General features: G+C 58.1%; 1 protein-coding gene across 21 annotated transcripts; it reads left to right on the top strand.

The window, feature by feature from the left end:
- The first annotated feature begins 2,113 nt into the window (after positions 1–2,113).
- ZDHHC1 (zDHHC palmitoyltransferase 1) lies at positions 2,114–21,478 on the top strand. 21 transcript variants are annotated; one of them, XM_070062605.2, is made up of 13 exons: positions 2,180–2,412; positions 5,709–5,835; positions 8,043–8,089; positions 9,477–9,710; positions 14,701–14,876; positions 16,333–16,434; positions 16,779–16,903; positions 17,003–17,161; positions 17,378–17,487; positions 20,362–20,444; positions 20,664–20,733; positions 20,860–20,938; positions 21,036–21,478. In XM_070062605.2, the coding sequence occupies exons 4-13, from the start codon at positions 9,477–9,479 to the stop codon at positions 21,284–21,286; spliced, it is 1,389 nt and encodes a 462-aa protein (XP_069918706.1). In that variant the 5' UTR covers positions 2,180–2,412; positions 5,709–5,835; positions 8,043–8,089; the 3' UTR covers positions 21,287–21,478. The 21 variants fall into 21 exon arrangements, 17 of the variants coding, with proteins under 17 accessions (XP_051703158.1, XP_089176395.1, XP_051703157.1 ...); XM_089320265.1 differs by having other exon boundaries at positions 2,191–2,412; positions 5,528–5,835; XM_051847198.2 differs by lacking the exon at positions 5,709–5,835 and having other exon boundaries at positions 2,114–2,412.
- Positions 21,479–21,673: the final 195 nt, after the last annotated feature.

Genomic DNA, 21,673 nt, shown 5'->3' with positions numbered 1-21,673 from the left:
GAAAGATCTAAGTATTTGAAAGGCAAAGAGAGAGAGAGAAGAGGAGAGGAGAGGAGAGGAGAGGAGAGGAAAGAGACAGATCTTCTACCTGAAGGTTCACTCTGCAAATGGTCACAACAGCATGAACTCAGCCAGGCTGAAGCTAGGAGCCAGGAATTCCCTCAGGGTTTCCCACACCAGTGGCAGAAGCCCAAGCTTCTGGCATCATCTGCTGCTTTCCCAAGCGCATCAGCAAGAAACTGGATCGGAAGTGGAGCAGCTGGGACTTGAAACAACACTCACATATGGAATGCTGGTGTCACAAGTGGAATTTAACCAGCTGTGCCACAACACCGGCACCCTCTCTCCGTGGTTAGTTGCACCGGCATGTTTTCAGGCCTCATCATAGCCCTAGGCAGTAACTACTGGTACCCCCATTTCACTTATGAACAAATTGAGATTCCAGGAAGTTTAAGAAATTCGTCCAAGGTCACTAGTGGTGACTGGTCCTGAGACAGATGACAAGCCCCAGGAAGACCAGGTGCACACTGGCTCTGATTAAGGATGGATGCATGGCTGGCACAGGCCAAGGGCAGGACGAGCCGGCTTTGCCAGCAGGCTGGCCTGAAAGCCTCCTCTGGCAGGTCCAAGGACACACAGAAGCCAGCTTGGAATGCTCTCAAACGTGAGTGTGCAAACCCTTTTCTCTGCGGCCCGGGCTCCTCTACGCAGAGTAGACCTTTCTTTTGGGCCAGGGGCAATACCTCTGGGCAGGGACAAGTCCTGCCTCCAGGGCTGTCTCTGTTCCAGAAAACCTGGGCGTTGTGCGCGGGCAGAGAAGCTGGAAGAACAGTCCAAGTAGAGGGAACCCGGTAGGGAAAGGCCTGAGAATGACGGCAAATGCTGCTCGTTCCAGGACAGGCCCCTGAAGGGCAGATGGATCCCAGATCTAGAAGGCCGGCGGTGGAACTCGAGATCTGGGTCATCTTTGACCCCAAATTCTTCAATTCCAGATAAGAACTGAGGAGTCACTTTGGTATTTCTAAAGCCAGAGTAGCCTTGATACTTATTCCACACGGAGTCTATCTTGTTCCAAAAACAAGACTCTAAATTATCGAGAGGTTAACTGCATAAGGACTCAGGCTGACATGTTGACGGGGAAGGAGCAGCTCCGTGCGGCTTTTATTGTCCGCCTCTGCCTTGAACACTGGAGAGACAGGGATATTTCCCGTCTGTCTCTCCCCTTTCTCAGCACCCAGCCAGCCAGCTGCTCCCCACTTTCAGGCCTTGGAGATACTGATAGGAGAACTGGCAGAAGACAAAAAGGCTCTTCCTGTTTGTCCAGAAATCCCGAACTGTGGGAGAATCCATTCTGAGTGCCCTCAAGGAGAAAGGGAGGGAGAAGCCAGGTGGGTGGGCAAGGGGGTCCCTCAGGCAGGGAAAGGGAAGAGGGAGGGGTGGGGGCTCAGCAGGCAGCATCTCACAGCCCGGAGCCCCGGAGAGGACCCGAGGCCAGAGGGCTCTTGGCTGGAGGGGACCATGAGTCCTTTGGTGCAACCTTCGGAGAAGGGTCCCACTGGAGACCAGGATTGAGTTTCCCCTGAGGGTGGAAGGTGGGGGGCTCCCAGTAGGATTTTGCTTGGTTTAAAGGCAATGCAGAAATGACGCATTTTGTGCTACATGGTTTCATGCTCTCACATGTCGTCACACTTCATACTGTGGGGTTACCCACATTTTTAGTTGTGTGATATGTCTAGATCTGTCTCCCCCTTAACCTATAATCTCCTTGAAGAGTAGGGGTCTCACCGGTGTTTCTTCACAGAACGTCCAGGGTCCAGCACAGACTCTTAGTAAAACGTGCCATTTAACTGGGGCAGGTGGTTTTGGGGGGGGGTCGTCTAAGAGTGGTGATCTCAGGAGAACTTGACGGGAGAGCGCATTTGGGACAAGTTAGGACTTCAAGAAGACAAGCTTTGGGTGGGGGATGGGAGAAAATCGGTTTTCTAAGAGTAAAATAAGAAAAAAGTGGGGATTGGGTAGGCTGGAGCGTCGGGGGTGGGGGTCTTCAGCAAGCCCCGCCCTGAGCCGGGGTACCAGCGCGAAGTGACGCAGCGCGGTTTGGCCACTGTGGGGCGCCGTAGCCCGCGCCGTTGCCAGGGGAACGGGCCCGCGCCTGATGAGGCCCATCCCGCCTTGGCCTGGACCGGCCTTAGAACCAGCCCGGACGAGCTGGAGCCCCAAGATTCGCAGGCCCAACTTCTGACCGGAATGGGGCCCCGCTCCGGGGCGCTCTGCTTGCTGGTCCCGGGGACAGTCTCCGCCGCTACAGTCTGACGCGCTGCCGCTCTGGGGAGAGTGGACGGCTAGGCGCGGGGGCCGAACTCTGGCTGACCTTGGCAAGGCCGGTCTGGCACGGCCGGCCGTGACGCGCAGGTGAGGAGCCCCCGCCACATTTGTCTTCTCGGAACCTGGCCTGAGCCACGGGGTCTCGCGGCTGCTGCCGCCTAGCCGAGCTTTGGGCTTGCTTTGGGCCTGGAGCCCTCAGCCTGGGCTCCGGGGGACTGCGCAGAACGCAAGGTTTCCTTCTAGCGGCCACCAGATCCGCGCTGAGCGCCTGCGGTGTGCCAGGCTCTGGGACAGGTGCGGGGCGGCCGAGGACTCTGCACAGAGGCGGCGCGACGGCGGGGGCCGGGGAGCAGGCGCCGGACGCTGGACTGAAGTGACGTCAGGCGGGGGGCTGAGTGCCCTGGGGAGGAGACGGAGAGGGGCCGTCGGGGACGGTCTGCCCTGAAAGGTGTTGCAGGCTGGGCGGGAGCCAGCAGTGTGAGCCGGGGAAGGGCGTGTTTGGAAAAGGGACAAGCAAGTGTAGCGAGGTCTGGAGGCAGCGGAGCAGTCCCGTGCGAGGGGCGCCCTGCAGGCCAGGGTGAGGGTTCAGCTTTAGCCCAGCAGCGGGAGGAAGTCGCAGAGGAATTCTGAAGAGTGTTCAGAGTGGAGACGCCTCCCTGGCTGCCGTGGGCAGCGTGGTTGTGACAGGCTCCCGGGGAGACATCGGCGGGCTGTCCTAGTCCTGCCAGCCTGGCTGTGCCTCCTACACTGCCTCTCTGAGCTCTCTCTCTCAGGGTCTCCATCTGTGGCAAGGGGACCTTGTTCTGTGTGTTGTTTACGGGGGGCCGTCCCCTCCGAGGCCAATGACTGAGGTCTCAGAGTTTGAAATGATCGGAGTCATCCCAGAGTGCATTCCCGGGAAGCACTGGGAGCGAGCAGCCTGCCGTCCTCTTGGGAACGCGGAGGCCCGGGTCAGGGTGACAGCAGCAGTGGGAAAAGGAGCTGAATTCAGGCAGGGGTGAGGGGTGGTCCCTGCTTTTGTGGAGCTGATGGTTCTCTGTGGGAGCCGGGTTGGGTTTGTAAACAGACAATCGAGGCAATAACAGAGGCAGCTTAATTAACCTGTTTGTTTTCTGGTCTTTCATTTTGTTTTTGTTTCTCTTACTTTGTTCTGTCACAACTTTGTTCTTGACGACCGTTTCTCGGTGGGTGTTCCCCAGGGCTGGCTCCTGCAGTCCTAGGAGTTGATTTCCTGGCTAACGTCAGCAGCGCTTGCCGCCCTCCGTGCCCTCCATCGGCTTTGTTTCTGCTCCTTCCTGTCCCTCTCCCTTGGCTTCCCAGACTGCTTGCAGTTGGAGAATGGCACAGAAAGTGTTTGCAGACCTGGTCAGCTCAGGAATGATGGGCGTTGCAAGCCTGCTGTCTTGCCATGGCGACAGACTTCTGCGAATTGTTGATGAGTGAGGAAGTGAGGGCCTAGCCACAACTGAGCCTGGTGCCCGGAGGGGCCTTTGAGACAGGCTTGAAGTTCCGATTTATTTTCTGGGGCTCTTGTGATATGCGTCTCTTAGCTGAACTAGAGCCACTTCATGGAAGTTTGAGACCAGAAGCTTCTCTGGCCCCTCTAGAGGAATTTTTATAACCAAACACTGTCCCTAAAAGTCTTTTATAAATGACTTTTTTGCACTGTAAAACAGTGTGTACCATGAGGTATTTTCTTTCCAGCACCACTGTAAGTGGTTAAAATAGGGCATTTGTTAATTCTCCGTGAAAATTATTTCAAAAGCAGACCCTGGAAAAAAACCCGGGAGCTCCTTTAGAAATATCTGTAGAAAGTCTCTCACACAGAGACCGTAATTTCTCAGGCAAAAGAAAAGCTGCGTGGGAGCAGAATTTCCGCTGGCACCCACCTCCCCTGCAGGGGCTGGGAGTCACGGGGAGCTGAGCCGGCTCTTGGCCTAGAACAAGGCGCTGCCCGGCATCCGCTGTGGGAGGTCCGCTTGTCCGATTCCCGCGTTGATGAGAACGCTGACGTCTCATAGGAAGTTCTGTGATTCTCCCTCACGGCGCCACAGCTGAGCGACTCAGAATTGTTTTCAAGATTGAGAGAGCGTGTAGCTGACACGGTGCCTGCTTGTTCCAGGGTTGTTGGGCAGGGGCCCCTTGTCGGACTGGCCGGGTACAGGGCCCTGCCTCGCGCGAGGGCGTTTGGTCCACACACAGCCCAGTGGGGCCAGGAGGCTGAGAGGTGACATCGCTCAGTTGCTGTTTGACATGCCTTTTTTTTCCTTCCCTTTTCTTTTCTTTTCCAAAATCAGTACATACTCATGATTAAAAAAAAAATTGAGCAATTCCAAAGCCTCACCCTCAGCCATGCGCTCTCCCAGGCTGCCCTTGTGTTCTGCTCCTTGAGAGAGCCAGTGCGGGCAGGAGCAGCCATGTCTCCGTCGCCCGTGTTTGTATTCGTCGGTAGCTCACTCTACAGCTGTTCTACGTCAACTCTGTACTAAGCATCATTTCTTGCTTTTGATGTTGTATGGTATTCCATTGTGTGGCTGTGCCGTGGTTTGTTTATGTTATATCCTGAATCGTTACAAACAACATTGCAGTGAGTCCTTGTGTATTTTGTGAGTCTACATATGAGATAAATACATATCAGGTAAATACACATGAGAGACTGTCTGGGCCAAAGGGTGTGTGCGTCTAGTGTGAGACACATTGCCCATTTGCCTTCCAGCCAGCTTTTTTGAAAGATGAATGAAGAAGGGACCCAAAGGTGTGAATTTGCGAGATTTGTCCCCGATTCCAGCAGTGTAGGAGCCAGAAACAGGCTGCCTTCCCTGGCTCCAGCCTGCCTCTCCTCATGGGTCAGTTCCCAGGCCTGACCCCTTGCCTCTGATGGTAGCACCCTGCCCTTCCAGTTCTCTGGCTCCCCAACAACTCTGTTGTAGTTGAGCGGATTCTGAAGTCTTCAGATACCTTGCAAGGATCCAGGGCTGCCCACGGGTTCTCCAGGACTGGGACTTGGTGCCTCATTGTGGTTCCTCTGACAACTCTGTGAATCTCAGGACAACATTCCTAAAATAATAATAATAATTATTATTATTATTTTGGTGGGAGCAGAGGTGGGCAGGAGGGAAGTGGCCATTCATGTACTCAGTTTACAGTTCATAAAGAGAATTTGAAATGCTTTTTTATAAATATTTATTTATTTATTTGAAAGGCAGAGTTACAGAGAGGCAGAGCCAGAGAGAGAGAGGTCTTCCATTTGCTGCTTCACTCCCCAGTTGGCCACAATGGCTAGAGCTGTGCCGATCCAAAGCCAGGAACCAGGAGCCTCCTCCAGGTCCCCAACGTGGGTGCAGGGGCCCAAGGACTTAGGCCATCTTCTACTGCTTTCCAAGGCCACAGCAGAGAGCTGGATATGAAATGGAGCAGCCAGGACTTGAACTGTCGCCCACATGGGATGCCGGCACTACAGGCGGCGGCCTCACCCGCCATGCCACAGCGCCGGCCTCAGAACTTGAAATGGTAAAAGTTCTTGTGTTTATCTTAAACATAAAAATTAAAGTAGCCTAGCCTTACTTTGAAAATGCCATGTAAGGCTGTTAGAAGTGAATGTCAATGTGAACAGATTATTGTCAGCCTGGCAGTGGCTGTCACCTGGTGGGGATAAGGGTGAGGCCCACACTGCCCCTCCAGCCTGCCTCAGAAGTCCAGAGGGCCCTTGGCTAATCACGGTGAGCTGGCTACCTGTGGCCAAAGCACTAGGGCTGCCCTGTCTCTCCTGTCTGCCCTCCCTTCCTGCTGGCCGAACTCTAGGGCTTGTTCTGTGCAAACCTGAAGACTGTTTCACCAAGCCCACGGGCCTCTCAGCCCACCCGAGTTCAGCTCAGCTCAGGGCAGTGGCTGGGCAGTGGGAACCTGTGCAGTTGGCTTTTACCTTCTGACCAGCTCCTCCCACAGCGTAGGGCTGCTGGGCCGCTGCCCTCCCTGGACCAGCTTTCTGGGGGGTCACCTCCTCCAGGTGCTTCCCCACCTCCCCTGTGGCTGGAAACCCACTCTCCTGCCATCTACTCCCTTACTCCCAGTGGTTCTTTCAGCAGCACCCAAGCTTCCTCGCTGGCCTCCTGGGCCCCACGTGATCTCAGCCCGCACTTCCTGGGGGTTCACCTCTCACTGGGTGCTGCCCTCTGCCCCTCACTTTTCACCCTGCATGCTGTCACGTGGCACGGCCTGCCCTCGCAAGGGCTGCCGGAATGCCCATCCCCAGCTGCTTTGATAGCTGTGCCTGTCTGGGCCCCCGGAAGGGAGGCCCCTGACCCTCCTCTGCATTTATATCCTCAGTGCATGTAGGAAGCTGGGCCCCAGTAGGTGTGGCCCAGCTGAGGTCTGAGCATACCAGCTGGCCGTGTTGTCAGGGAGAGAGCCACAGTTGTCCATCCGGTCTCTTAGGGAAGTGCTGAGAGGTGAGGGACAGCCAGGGAAGTCCCTAGTCTGTTGACAATGCTTGGTCCCGTCCATGAGCCTTGGATCTCATCTTGGATTCTCTCCAACCTCCCAACCCTTTTAATCAAAATGTTTTGGGCCAAAAGAATTTGTGGCCATCAACTCCACAGGAAAAAAATCTGTGGTCATCAGCCAGGAGTTGGCTGGCCCAGGCTCTCGAGGCGGGCAGTGTGCCTTCTGGCCAGCTTGGTGTCTGTTTCAGGGTAGGTACTGCTGCTGTTCCAACAGCACCCGACAGCAGCATCCCTCCACCCGCAGTTTCAAACAAATGATGCCTCGCTGGCCTGAGGACACACTGATTTGAGGTCAGAGCACCCCTAAGGCTGTCTGTGGTGGGCTCCTGGTCACAGATGCTGACTCCTCCTGCCTCTGGTTGGGTACAGCAGCACTGAGGGGACCTGCAGCCACTGCCATCTGCCAAGGACATATCAGTCCTTGCAAACTCCCCCAAGGTATGGGGCTCTTCAGGTGTGGGGGTGATGACAGGAAAGCCAGAACTTAGGGATCCGGAGTCCTGCAATGTGCCGGCCACAGGAATCTGCCCCAGAGCAGAACACGCAGCTCAGCCGTACGCATGGGGCTTGGCCTGATGACGTGTGACTGCTTCCATAAATCACGGATAAAGGTTTGCACCCCTGGGAACATTGACAAGAAAGTGATGACAGGTTGTTGGTCACCTTTGATTGGATGTGACAAGATGAAAGTGACAACCTGTTCCTCACTGGCTTAATAAAGCAACTTCAACCAATGCTTTGGCTATAAACCTCGTAGGCTGTTAGGGCCTCTGTCTAGAGCCTTGAGGACAAACCAGAGAGCTATGGAAGGGTCATCATACGTGTACCATTTAGCAAGCACTTGGTGCCGAGGATTTTCCTCCGGTGTGTGCCCCGTTTGTCCAGATGAGAAAGCTCAGGCCCCTCAGCAGGTCAGTGCAGAGGCAAGAGCGGACCCCAGATCTCGTCTCCCAAGCCCAGGCTCTCTTTCCCTCCTGCAACTTCTTATTGGCCGGCAGCTCTGAGCCTGGGCTGGGTGGAAGGGCACAGCGGCTGAGAGTGAATGTCTGCGATCAGATACTTGCCAGGCTGGTGTGGGGGATGCCTTGTGGGTGCACCCACACCATGGGGTGGGTGCTGGACGGGAGGGTTGAAGGCAGGGCAGAGGGGGCCAGAGGGCCTTGGGAGGAGCAGGATTCCACCCGTTCACTGTGCTCACGTTTTCTTTGATTTCAGATGTGTTCAAGTCAGCAAACATTTACTGAACGACTCCTGTGTACAAGGTACAGTTCTGGGTACTTGGGAGAGGGTTTGCTGGGGCACAGGTGAATGAACCACAGCATATTTACACTTGATCTTAGCCAAAAGGCCGAGAAGTGGTCCCGCCACAGCATATTTGATGCCTTTGAGGGGATCTGGCAAAACAGAGGGGCAGCTATGAGGATGGCGGAGAATTGCAATGGCAAAGTGACTTTCCCCGTAATGACTGAGCACAGGGGCCCCCTCACTCGGCGTGGGGCATCAGGAAAAGCGTCTCTGGAGATCAAGTCTCATTTTCTTGGGCTGAGAAGTACAGAAGCCATTCCAGGATGATGTACAGGATGGAGTCTGCCACGCCCCTGTTGCTTAGTCAGATTTCTGGTCCACAGGTAGGGGCTCCAGACAGAAGCACTCCCTGAGGGCTGGGAGCTGGCCTGTCCGCCTAGGTGTGTGCTACTGCCCGCCCGGGCTGTGGTCCCCTCTTAGGCTCAGCAGATACTGGGGCTGGGGCTCTGCCTCTTGTAACCACATGCCTGCCCCTTCCTGCCCTGACTGTATCTTTGACACCAGGATGCTGTTCGGCTGCAGGGAGGCAGGGTGGGGGTGGGGGCTCAGTGCCATCTGGTGGTCGGGCTCCAGTTGAGGCCTGGCCTTTCCCTGAGCTCCCTCAAGCGAGCCAAAGGATATCAGCCCACCTCTCTGTGTACATGTGGACACCAGGCCCAGGCCCGGATTTACTCCAAGAAAGTGGCCTTGCTGCTGGAGGGAACCAAGGAGGAGCCCTCCCCCTCTCTCTTGTGTGCTGGCTCTTGCCTCTCCGGGCAGCTGTTGTGATGTGCAGGGGAGCAATTCTGAGTCCCCCCATCCTAAAGGGATTACAGGGCTGTGTGGGGGCAGAGGCCACAACCCCCTCCCAAGCACCCCACTCCCTGTTTCCCTTAGTGAAGGATAAGGGGGCCCTCTCCAGCACTGGCGTTTGGACCTCTGCGCGGAGGTGACTAATCCTAACAGAATCAGCCTGTGTTCTCATCGCTCTGGCCCCCGCCTGATATTGTTACCAGATGAGAACATGTCTTATTGGGTTTAACTTTGATGGCTGTGGAGACAGCACTTTGAGTAATGGGCAGCCACATTGTGTCCTGAATAAACCCTGGGCCCTCCTACCTTGTCCTGGCCAGGCTGGGGCCAAAGCTTACGCTGGGGCTTTGGGACAGTCCTCCACTACCGCCCTGCCCCCTCTGTCCCTCTGTGTCATGCAGGGACCCCGGGGTCCCCTGCAGAGTAGCTGGGAGGTGGCCTCACATCCCAGCCTGCTCCCCTGCTGCCGAATCCTGGCTGCAGGCAGGGGGCCCTGGGCTGTAGCCCAGGCCGCCACAGGCTAATGCTCTCTCTACTCCTTCCCCTCTGGAGATGACCATTTGCAACAGGCCCTCCAACAAAACAGCCCCTGAGAAGAGTGTGTGGACGGCACCCGCGCAGGCCAGCTCCGAGCTGCAGGGCCAGCGGTCCCGCAGGAATGGGTGGAGCTGGCCCCCTCACCCGCTCCAGATTGTGGCCTGGCTGCTGTACCTCTTCTTTGCTGTGATCGGCTTTGGGGTCCTGGTTCCCCTCCTGCCTCACCACTGGATGCCTGCTGGCTACGCTGTATCCTTGGGAAAGGTGGGACTGGTGCAGGGAAGTGTGGGGGTAGAGGATGGACAGATGGCCATGTCAGAGGCCTGAGGTTAGGCCAAGGCCTCGGGAGCGCCAGGTGAGGCAGAAGAAGTCCTGGGACAGCTGCCTCCCTGCCTGGCCTCCAGCCCCACTCTGGCCCCTGCTTCTGACAGGGTGAGTGGACAGACAGAAAGCACCTTAGAGCAAGCCCTTCAAACCCACACAGATGGGAGGTCCTCGAGAGCCATTGTTAAGCTAATTGTGTCCAGAGCTAAACAAAGAGCAAGTTAGGGAGTAATTATTCCACTTACAAAAGAATTTTTCACTTTTCAAAAAGAGTCACGGTAGAATTCTTTTACATAGTAAGTTTCCTGGCACATTTCAAGTGCGGTTTTATTTACGGACAGATTATTATTCTGTGCCCAGAACTGTTTATGAGCTCATTGATTTTGTAAATCAGGCCCTTTTAGGGGAGGTTGGATGTGACAAGAGGCTGGATAGAGAGGCCCCGAAGGCTTCTGGGAACAGCAACAAATGCAGTTGCCCAAGCCTCGTGGTGTGACTGCCCTCGCCCTGACCACAGCCCCCCAGGAGCAGAAGACATGGCTGCAAGGCCAGGAGCTTGGGGTACATCAGGCTTCTGTGTGCCCTGTGCAGAGAGCGTCCTGGTGTGGATGGCTGGTGAAGATGATCCCTGGGGGAGGAGGGCTAGGGTGAGTGCTGGCTGGTAGACGGGGATGAAACCGAAAGCTCGGGTTGTGGAGTCAGCAGCCAAGCTTGGTTCCAGCCCAACTTCTAGGGGCCTCTAGGGCTGTGCAGTCTCTGGGCCTTAGCCTCCCCCTGTGTTGGCAGGAAGGGCCCAAGCTGCACGCTAGGATGCGTGTGAGCACGAGAACGTGTGCGCCGTAGACATGAGCGTGCTCTCCTGGGAAACTGCCAAGCCCCAGGCAGATGAGTGACAAGGGCAGGGATGTGGAGAGGATCTTAGAAAACGTTGCCAACCTCAGACACCAGCAGTGTCGTTGCAGGCTTCCTGGTTCACTGGAACCAAGGCCTGGTCGTGATCCCTGTGCATAGAAAACTAGACCTTGCCTGAGGTAGCCAGCAGGCCTCCGTGCTTTTAAGTAGATGGAACAGATGCGTCCCTTGCTCAGGCTTACCGGGTTTGTGCCATCAGCGCCCCTGGGAAGCCAGATGACCCATGTGGTGTGGAGCAAGTGGAAGCAGAGCAAATAACAGTAAACAGAAGTAGCATTTATTGGGCTCTTGGTTGAGCCAGGCACTATGTCAGCCACTTTATGTGGATTACCTCATTTCTATTTTTTTTTTTTTTGAAAAAAAAAAAAAATTGAAAGGCAGAGTTACAGCAGAGGCAGAGAGAGAGAGAGAGAGAGAGAGAGAGAGAGAGAGAGAGAGAGAGAGGTCCTCCATCCGCTGGTTCATTCCCCAGATGGCTGTAATGGCCAGAGCTGTGCCGATCTGAAGCCAGGAGCCAGGAGCTTCCTCAGGGTCTCCCACACGGGTGCAGGGATCCAAGGACTTGGGCCATCCTCCACTGCTTTCCCAGGCCACAGCAGAGAGCTAGATTGGAAGTGGAGCAGCCATGACTTGCACTGGCACCCATATGGGATGCCGGCACTGCAGGCAGTGGCTTTACCTGCTACGCCACAGCACTGGCCCCTGATGACCTCATTTCATCCTCATCATGTTAAATAAGAAAAGCGGGGCTGGTGTTGTGGGCCATGGGGTTAAGCTGCCTGTGGTGCTGGCATCCATGTTGTGAGCACCATTTCAAGTGCAGTCTGCTCAGCTTCCTATCCAGCTCCCTGCCTATACGCCTGGGAGGCAGTGGAGGATGGCTGGGGTGCTTGGGCTCATGCCATCCATGTGCAGTCTCTGGGCATGGAGTTCTGGGCTCCTGGCTTTGGCCTGGCATAGCCCCAGCCATTGCAGCCATTTGGGGATTGAGCTAAGGATGGAAGATCTTTGTCCTTCTCTCTCTGTGCCTCTCTCTCTCTCTCTAACTCTGCCTTTCAAATAAAAAAATAAATAATTTTTTAAAAAAAGGTATTTTCCCCATTTTACCAATGGGGAAACGGGCTCATAGAGGATGATTTCCGGAGGCCACAGAGCTGGTACCCAGTGCGACCGGAAGGGCTGCTCAGGCTGCCTGACTGTGAATAAAGGAGGTGGTTCGAGGGATTTGTCTTCCCCACATGCAGTGCTCACCTGCCTTGGGCAATGTGGAAGCTCACAGAGGCACCTGGTCTGTACCCTGACCGAGCCTATCTGGTCTGCTACCTTCCTCAAAGCCATGTTTTTTTTTTTTGTTGTTGTTGTTGTTGTTGTTTTTTTTTTTTTTTTTTTTTTTTTTTGACAGGCAGAGTTAGTGAGAGAGACAGAGAGAAAGGTCTTCCTTCCGTTGGTTTAACCCCCAAATGGCCGCTACGGCCGGAGCTATGCCAATCCAAAGCCAGGAGCCAGGTGCTTCCTCCTAGTCTCCCATGTAGGTACAGGGGCCCTAGCACTTGGGCCAACCTCCACTGCCCTCCAGGGCCACAGCAGAGAGCTGGACTGGAAGAGGAGCAACCGGGACTGGAACCCGGCACCCAGATGAGAGCCGGTGCTACAGGCGGAGGATTAACCAAGTGAGCCACAGCGCCGGCCCCTCAAAGCCCTCTTCTTTCTGCAAGCTCTCCGGGCCCCTGAGGGATGAGGTAGGCAGTGGTGTGGGCCGAGTACCCACCTTAGGCCTGGAACTGGCTGGGCACTTAGGAATGCGAAGGTCATCCCTGGGGTACTCAGCTTCTGCTAAGGAAAGACTGCGGACTGGTGGTCGCGTAGTGGAGTGGCTGCGTGGGTGGGGGCTTGCACAGCATCCTGTGCAGGAGGAGGTCACAGATGCCAGCGTCACCTGGTATCCAGAAGCAGCCCTGCTGCTCAGAGTTCCCCTTGTCCCCTGCGCCTGGGCAGGTCACAGGGGGATGGCCCCTGAAGCCATCCGTTTAATAGCACTGGGGTCTGCTGGTCACCCCAGGGAAAGTCTAGTTCTCTGTTCTTAGAGCTCATGACTGGGCCTTGGCTCCAGTGACCCCAGAAGCCCACAGTGGTCCCGCCGCTGTCCAAGGATGACAGCCTTTTCTAAGGTGACTTGCTCTCCTTCTCCTTGCTCCCAGCCACCCCTGTCACTGTGGACGTTCCCGGTGGCCACAGTACCAGCCAGGCCCCTCCCTTCCTCAGGAGCCTACTACCAGGGCCTGGGCCCCTCGCCAAGGCCCACCGAGAGGACGGGCCCTCGAGGAAGCCTTCCAACCGCTTCAGTTAGACGAGGCCTCAGTTATAAACTTGCATGGTCCCAGGAGCTTTCTTCATTGTAATTAACCCACTAGTTGTAGAATAACTTTGTTTTCCACGAGACTGTAAGAGGAGTCTGTCTTACCCCTGCCCTGTTCCTCAGTGGCTGACACAGAGAGCCTCTGCAAATAGTTGAATGAATGAACCTGGGGTAGGATGGGCGAGGTCGGAGCAGGCAGGGAAGCTAGGTGTGTGCCGTGTCCGTGTGCCTGAAGAGAGGCGGGCCTGTGTGGCACAGCAGCTGGGGCATCAGCAGGCTTGGGAGGAGCCAGAGCGAAGGGGGTCTTGGCCCCGAGCTGATGTGAGAACTTCAGCTGGAGGAGTTTAGGCAGGGAGACTTCTAGGTTAGGGCAGTGACCCAGGCAGGAGGGGCAGGAAGACCCGACCCATGGCAGTACCCACGGGGAGAGAGTCAGTGAGGGCCATGCATTGTGTCTTTCAGCCCTGCCACAGCATGGTCGGGCAGAGCCTGGCTCAGGTGACACAAAGAGAAATGTGGCTGCAGGGGAAAGGGGAAGGGAAGAGGGGTGGAACAGCTGAGGAGGAGGACGGGGACGGGTGAGGATGGAGCTGGGTGATGGTGGTGTCTTCCTGACTGGCAAGGGGCTGGATGCAGGGCATGGGTAGAGGGAGGGAGGGAGTGCAGACAGTTGCCTGTGTGGAATCTACTGGTGCAATTCTTAGGAAAGTTTGTTTTTATTTATTTTAAAGGCAGAATGACAGAGAGGAGAGATAGAGATCATCCATCCACTGGTCACTTCCCAAATGGCTGCAAGGCCATGGCAGGGCTAGCCTGAAGCTAGGAGCCTGGAACTCCATCTGGGGTCTCCCATGTGGAGGGCAGGGGCCCTAGCATGTGGGCCATCTGCTGGTGCTTTTCCAGGTGCATTAGCAGGGAGCTGGATTGAAAGCAGTACAGCCAGGCCTTGACCTTGCTCTGATGTGGGTTGCTGCCGACACACAAGTGGCGGTTTACCCTCCTGTGCCACTATGCTGGCCCCTCCTGGTGAACTTTTCCACTCAGACTTTGCAGCGAGTTGTCAGCATACCCATCTCCCCTCCTGGCCCCGTTGCTGAACAGACAGCTCCATGAAGAGCTGCATTTCGGCAGAGCCCTAAACATGTCGGGTCATCCCAGACTCTGAGTCCAGGGCTCCAAGTGCCTGGACCCCAGGTTGGAGAGGCAGCGAGTGTATGAGCGCCTAGTGTAAGTGATTCACCAGCTGGCCTGGCTGCACCTCTCTCAGAGCTGACTTCCTGTGAAGCAAGAGAAATAAGCTCAGAACTTAAACTTCAGGTCCCTGGGCCTTAGGAAATGACCCCTTCCAGTCTCTTCACCATCTGGAATCTGAAGCCAGAAACTGGCCTGAAGGCCTGCGTCAGCCTCACAGTGATCAGGTCCGGGCCCTGTGGTCGGGCCCTTAGCTGGTGGCGGCAGGCAGTACTGGCTGTGAACCCCTCTCTTCCATTTGGGGCCCAGGGGTCCGCTGAAGAGGATTGATGAGGAGGCTCTTGGGGAACTGTGGTTAGGAGGTGGCACAGGCAGAGTCTGCAGGGGGTGGGGAGTTCTCTGGTGGGGATCTCAGCTTGCAGGAGTGTGAAGTGGATCTTTAACCTGCGGGGCCAGTGCATGGGGGCCATCTTTGCTGGCCACTTGTTGGTGCACCTCACTGCTGTCTCCATCGACCCAGCAGATGCCAATGTGCGGGACAAGAGCTACTCGGGGCCCCTGCCCATCTTCAGCCGCAGCCAGCACGCACACGTCATTGAAGACCTGCACTGCAACTTGTGCGACGTGGATGTGTGAGTGCCTGTGTGCGGGTGTGAGCGCGTGGGTGTGTGTGGGCGATCAGTGTGCCCTGTGGACCACCAGGAGTTTAGGGCAGAAGGGAGCACGCCAGGTGTCACGTCATCCTCCTGCCTCAGAACTCCCGTGTTTTACACAGTCGAGCCTCTTGATGGAGTCCCAGAGAACTGGGTCCCCGAGAAGGCGGTTGGAAACAGAAGATGAAGATAGCATTTCCACAGTGAAAGTAGGAAGTGCTGGGCGTGGCCCCAAGCATTTGTAGTGACTAACTCTACCAGTGACATCCCTGGTCTCTCACAGGCATTCCCAGGTAGGGGTGGGGAGGGAAGGTAATGCTTGAGTACTGAACTGTGCTGAGCTGTGTTCATGCAGCAGGCCAAGTGGGCAGCCCAAGCTCAGAAAGGCCGAGAAGCCTGCCCAGGTCACACAGTGACTGGGCGGCAAAGCCGGAGTCACCGCCCTGGCTTCCAGGCCCCCAAGCACATTCTGGGACTCTCCATCACCCATGAGAATTTGGAGGCCCAGAGAGGCCGAGGGGCTTGCTGGAGGAGAGAGGGCTCAGGATGAGAAGAGCCTGGTTCTGCAGGGCTGGTCCCAGTGGCTGCTTGGGTCCCCCACTACCTGACTGGAGCCCCCCCCCCAGGCTCCTAGGCTCAGGTTGGGGGTTAGGGGTAGGAGTGTGCTCCAGTTTCATGCTTCTCAGGAGGAGTTGGCCTGTTGCAGGGCTCTATCCACAGGCAGAACACTGCCAGCATTGCGACACTAAGGACTTGGGTTTTAGGCCGTTCGGTCATGCGCTAGGCCCAAGTAGTACACTTCTGAGCAGTTCTGGGGGAGAGGGCTGTGCCCCAGTCTTCCAACTTCTGTGGGCCTTCCGTGGTGCCTCCCCAGGTCCGGAGGGCTACTCTTGCTCACGTCCATTAGGCCCCATTAGGCGCCTCTCCTCATCCGACACACTGCGGTGATGCCCACCAGGATGGCTGTGTGCTCATCTTTTGGCCCTGTTCTGTTAGCCCACGATAGACTGAGGCCTTTCGGGAGAATGCCAGCAAAATTCCTATAGGATGCAGGGAGACAGGGACCCAAAAATGGGGATGTCAGAAAGATCAGTGCAGGCCCTGCTCAGGGGCCTGCCGCCACCACCTAGCAAACATTCCAGAGAAGGACAGCACAAAAGGCGTCCCCTCAAACCCGATCTCCTAGCTCCAGGGTCCCCCAGCCCTTCGGAAGCCCTGCCTCCTCCAGGGGCCACAGTCTTCAGTGCCGCTAGAGGGCGCGCGCGCTCCTTGCCGCGCTCCGCTGTCAGGTGGAGAAGCCTGGTGGGTAACTCGGCCCCCTACCTGGCGCTGCCGTCCCTGGCGTCGCAGCCTCTGGCGGGCCCTGGCCGCTGGGCCCGGCCGGCTCGTCCAGGGCTGAATGCGCGACCGACGGCTCTGCGCCTCCCCTACGCAGGAGCGCTCGCTCCAAGCACTGTAGCGCCTGCAACAAGTGCGTGTGCGGCTTCGACCACCACTGCAAGTGGCTCAACAACTGCGTGGGTGAGAGGAACTACCGGTGAGAGCGTGAGAGCGACGGGCGCCTGGGGCGGGGACCTTGCCTGCAGCGTGGCGGCGGCTGGGGTGGTCGTGCTTGGAGGACCTGTGCGCTGCTCCTTAAGGGTGCCCACTGAGGCCACGGAGGGTGGGTCTGGGGGCTTCCACCTCGCTGGCCCCAAGGGGCAAGGAGCCCGGGCGGTGGCCATGTGTCTTCAGTTTTGCCCTGTGCCTTTGGCTTCGGAGGAGTCGGGGCTGTGGGCTCAGAGGCCCTGCTTAGCATCCCAGCTTTGGGCCCTTTTGAGCTCCTAGCCTTTACCAAGCCGGAGGGCCCCGGTGCTGATAGCTGCCCATGGCTGGGCCCAGGCTCTTTCTACACAGTGTGGTATCCGCTTTACTGGGTGTTCTGCTCCTGGTGCTGGTGGCCACTTATGTCTTTGTGGAGTTCTTTGTCAACCCCATGCAGCTGCGCACCCACCCGCACTTTGAAGGTCAGTTTGGGCTCCAGGCCGACTCCCGCCCCCCCCCCCCCCCCCCCGTGGGCCTGCTCTGGTCCCTGCTCAAGCCCTGGTCCCTGCCTGTGCTTGCAGTCGTGAAGAACCAAAGTGATGTGTGGTTTGTGTTCCTGCCTGCGGCCCCGGTGGAGACCAAGGCTCCTGCCATCCTGGTCCTGGCTGCCCTGCTCATCCTTCTGGGCCTGCTCTCCACAGCCTTGCTTGGCCACCTGCTCTGCTTCCACATCTATCTCAGTGAGTGTCTCCCCGACACCGCCCTTCAGGAACAGGGGCCCCACTGGGCCGCAGAGCCTTGAGACCAGCCCCTTCCCGGTGCTGGTTCTCGGGTGGCCTGGTCTCACCGTGGCTCAGTGTCTGTGGGGACAGTGGTTTGAGCTGCGAGGTAGGTGGCCTGCCCTGAGCTCTGCAGTCCCTTCTCTGTTGCACTGAGCCCTCTCCTCCCCCTACCAGTGTGGCACAAGCTCACCACCTATGAGTACATCGTGCAGCACCGCCCACAAGAGGCAAAGGGGGCCCACAGGGAGCTTGAGTCGTGTCCCCCCAAGATGCGGCCTATTCAGGTATAGAGGTGGCCCTGAGGGCTAAGGGGGTGGGAGATGGGCCTGGAGGTGGTGGTGGCGCGGTGGGCGGCCAGCGAAGAGACAGGGCAAGGGAAGCAACCTGGGACAGCAGCTGGAATGGGGTGCTGGGGGCACGGGTGGGGGTGTTAGCCTATCCTGAGCACTTGCTCACCTGCCTAACAAGCTTCCCAGAGACAGCTTCAGGACCCCACGGACCCACCCACCCAGACTCCAGGCAGCTGCTGGAGGGCGCGGGTCGTGGGGGCCTGGAAGCATGCAGGCCAGGGCTACTTGAGACTGGAGAGGGATGGACCAGGGCCGGGTTAGCAGCTTGGGGGGCCAGGAGGGGGCTGTCAGTGTCCTCTGTGCCTCTACTCATACCCCATTTTATCCTCAGAACAGCCCACGAGGCAGGGAGTGTTTGCTGCACCCGCGTTGCAGATGAGCATGTTGAGGCCTAGAAAGATTAAACAGAAACCAGATCTGGAAAGAGTTAAGGTCTCGGCTGGCGCCGCGGCTCACTAGGTTAATCCTCCGCCTGTGGCGCCGGCACCCCGGGTTCGGGTTCTAGTCCTGGTTGGGGTGCCGGATTCTGTCTCGGTCGTTTCTCTTCCTGTCCAGCTCTCTGCTGTGGCCCAGAAGGGCACTGGAGGATGGCCCAAGTGCTTGGGCCCTGCACCCCATGGGAGACCAGGAGGAAGCACCTGGCTCCTGGCTTCGGATCAGTGGGGTGCTCTGGCCGCAGCGGCCATTGGGGGGGTGAACCAACGGAAAAGGAAGACCTTTCTCTCTGTCTCTCTCTCACTGTCCACTCTGTCAAAAAAAAAAAAAAAAAAAAAGCGTTAAGGTCTCCCCACCCTGAAGCAGGACCCCACCAGCTCAGGCTTCAGCCTGGCCAGCCCAGCTGCTAACCAGCCTGTCCTGTTCCCACGCCCCATGATTTCCTCAGGTCAGCAGCTGGGGGTGGGGTGGTGCAGGGCTCAGAGCCCCTAGGGACTAGGAAGGCAGGGGGGCCCAGGCTAAGCCCTGGATCTTCATGGCAACAACACAAATACAGGCTGGTGGGCGGGTTGGGGGAGGGCTTGGGACCCTGCCTGTCCTGTTCTCATTGCCAGAGCAGGACCTGCCTGAGGTCCTGGGCAGGCCTGGGCCTGGGGGGTGCTGGCCGTGGCAAAGGCCACTTGCCCTGGTGCTGGGCATGGTTTGTGTCAACACAGTGGTGGCCTTCCCAGGGAGGGAGTCAGCCCACCCCCACCCAACTGGACGCTGAGGCTCGGCGAGGTTGGCAGGGCCTGTATGAGCGTCACGGCCCGTGCCTGTTGAGGCAGGGCTGGCCCTGGGGTGCCCAGACTCCAGGCTCTGTGTCCCTGTCCTGCCCAGGCTGTGGGGCCAGATGTGGCGGCCACAAGGACGTTTGACTTCTGTCCATCTACAGGGAGGCCTGCCCAGGGCTCCTTTTACAGAGGAGAGAGCTGAGGCCGAGAGTTACCATTCAGGAGTGCATGTTTTTGAAGGTCTCTGAGGGAGGATCCTAGGGACAGCAGTAATGAGAGCAGGGGTGTCTGCATGGGGCCCCAGCTGGCTAGGGCCTGGTTCTTCCATCCCGGCCCTCGGGCTCCGGGGGCCATCTTCTTCTGCTGCTCCCTTCTCTGTCCCACACTTTGGGGCCCAGGGACCCTGGGGTAGACTTTGACCCTTTACCTTGAGGTCCAAGTCACAGTGCCTGGCCTTTGACCTCTGACCCTGGGCTCCTCTGTTCCGGCCAGCACCCCCACACCCTTCCACAAGGGTCATCCTGGGTCTCTGCACCTGTGCAGCCAGCCTGTGATGACGAGGCTGTGCTTCCCAGGTCTGCCAGGGCCCCAGCAGGCAGCTTCCCCGCCCCCACCCCGAGCAGGAATGCGGGAGGGGCCCCTGTCTGGAGCCGTTGCCCCCAAACACAGGCTTGTTTTAGAGACGGCGTGGCTGTTACAGTGTCGTCTCCGCATTAGTCAGGACGCCTCCGTCTCCGTGGAAACGGCTGCCGAGCCAGCGACAGCTGTCCTGGGGCTCCCTCCCTCCTCCCCACTGCTGCCAAGGGCGGGGCCTTACTGCCCAGGCCCCGCCCACATCCTCCACACCACGCCCTTCCCGGGCTGGCTCTGTTCTGCCTTTTGTTTCCTCACCTGCAGCCCTAGCGGGCGTGGCTGGGGTTCGGGCCTAGGCCGCTTCAGCGACCTCCCAGGTCCCTTCACTCTCTGGGGTTGCGACTCAACAAGATACAGCTTGCCTGTTGGCCTGGGCCCGGCTTTTGCTTCCACCTCCTACTGCCTTCGCGCTCCGGCTGGCGGCTGGGAGGCCACGCACTCATACGCCCTTCCCCGCAGCGGGGACTGTGGCTGGTGTTCTGTGAGCATGAGGGGCACGCCCGGGACTCAGCTCTGCGGGAGCCTGCCAGCCGCGCCACAACCTCGGGTACACTCTCCGCCTGGGAATGGCCACCCGGTCTCCCAACCAGGGAACAATCCGACACAGAGGCTGGAGCCCCGGAGGGGCTGGAAGCAGGAGAGGACAGCTCTGAGCGCCTCTTCCCCCGCCCTGGGCTGAGCAGCTGTGCTGGGCGATGAGACTCCTGGAGCTACAGCCTTCCTGGAAGAGAGGGTGCTAGACTAGAAGGGAGGATCTGGGCATGAGTAAGGTGCAGAAGCGGATGTTCTAAGACTTAACTCCGCAGAGGGAACCAGGGAACCAGGAGGACAGCCCCAGACCCCTGGGTGAGGCCTGCCACCTCCCACAGGGGCCAATGAAGGGCTGTCCTGTTCAGGACTGGGTGGGCTCAGGAGGTCCTGGATCCTCAGCTGGCTTCCTGGTCGCCCTGACCCCCGCCTTCCGCAGGAGATGGAGTTCTATATGCGGACCTTCAGCCATGTGCACCCAGAGCCCCCCAGCCAGGCCAGGCCAGTGGCAGTGAATGCCAAGTGAGTGTGACCCGGGTATCTTCCACTAGCACGCCAGGGCCATCCCAGGTGGGAGAAAGAGTGTGGGTCAAGGCTCAGGCGTGGGTCTGGGCCAGCCCCTCTGTCTTCTGCTAGATAGGGAGGCTTGTATCAGGACCCCAGCGGAGAGGGTTTTGGGGGCAGCACCCAATGCTTACACTCCTGCTTTCCTCTCAGTCCCTCCTGGTTTCTTGTCACCAGGAGCCAAGGGGAGCCTCCACCGCCCTCCTCCCCAGACACGCTGGTCCTGCCTCCCGGGATCCGCCCCCAGGTAGGGGAGACCGTGCTGGGCCCCCTGTCCGGGTGGAGGGGGTTTGGAAATGGAGCGTCTACTTCCTGCTGGCCTCCCTTGCTTTTGAAGACTAAGCCGCCCTTAGTCTTCCCTTTGTTTGTGCAGAAAAAGAGGAAGCGGCGCATGTATAAGGTACCTATGTCTGAGGCCTTGCACCCGGAGCCCTCGCTGCCCAGGCTGCAGGGTGAGCGCCCTCCCCATCCGGGTCCTCCCCAGGGAAAGAAAGGCAGAAGTCCCAGCGCACCCCAGCCCCCGGTCTCACATTTCCCTCAACTGCGCAGGGTCCCCGGACCCTGGCCACCACTGCAGGTCATTGAGTGATTCCTCCAGCGCCAGCCCCTCGGCGTTGGCCGAGTCCGTGGACGCGACTCCAGTGGCGCAAACGCGCCTGGGCAGCGCCGCTCTGGCCGCCCCAGGGAGCAGGGGACAAGAGCCGGGGCCGGCGCTGCTGAGGCGCGCGCCTGCCGTTTTCGTGAGCCCGAGCAGCGGCGAGCTTGGGGCGCAGGGCGCCCGGGAGGCCGGCCTGCGGTAGCTGGGCGGAGAAGCCGGAGGGCCGAGAAGGAGCTGCCAGCCCGACTCACTATGCAACACACCGTGCTCGCCGCTGCACCGAATGCACTTTAGGGGCCACTCCGGCCGGCGGGCGCGGCCTCCCTCCCCCACGACTCAGCAATACCCGCCCCACCGGCTGTGATGCTCCAATAAACGTGTTTTTTATGCTTTTGCCAACTTAGTACTTATTTTAATAAGGTCGGTGGGTTCTGCGGGACCCAGACCGTTGCCAGTCGGCCAGGGGGCACAGGGGAAGGTGGGTACCTGGTCGTAGTGGTATATGGTGGTGCGCGTGGACCCGAGGCGCTCGGGTGCGGGACTCATGGTTAGAAGAGAACCTGAAAGGCCGGCTGGCAGTTGCTTTTCT

Source organism: Oryctolagus cuniculus, chromosome 18 (genome assembly GCF_051225735.1).
Source record: "Oryctolagus cuniculus isolate XC-2025 breed Fujian yellow rabbit chromosome 18, ASM5122573v1, whole genome shotgun sequence".
NCBI lineage: Eukaryota > Metazoa > Chordata > Mammalia > Lagomorpha > Leporidae > Oryctolagus > Oryctolagus cuniculus.
This window is presented reverse-complemented; position numbering and strand designations above follow the sequence as displayed.

Bases quoted from the DNA above. Each gene is read 5' to 3' on its own strand.
- ZDHHC1 (XM_051847195.2), top strand. From the start codon at position 9,477: ATGACCATTTGCAACAGGCCCTCCAACAAAACAGCCCCTGAGAAGAGT. The intron at 14,877-16,332 runs GTGAGTGCCTGT...TCCCCTACGCAG, and splicing joins AACTTGTGCGACGTGGATGT to GAGCGCTCGCTCCAAGCACT. The intron at 16,904-17,002 runs GTCAGTTTGGGC...CTGTGCTTGCAG, and splicing joins CACCCACCCGCACTTTGAAG to TCGTGAAGAACCAAAGTGAT.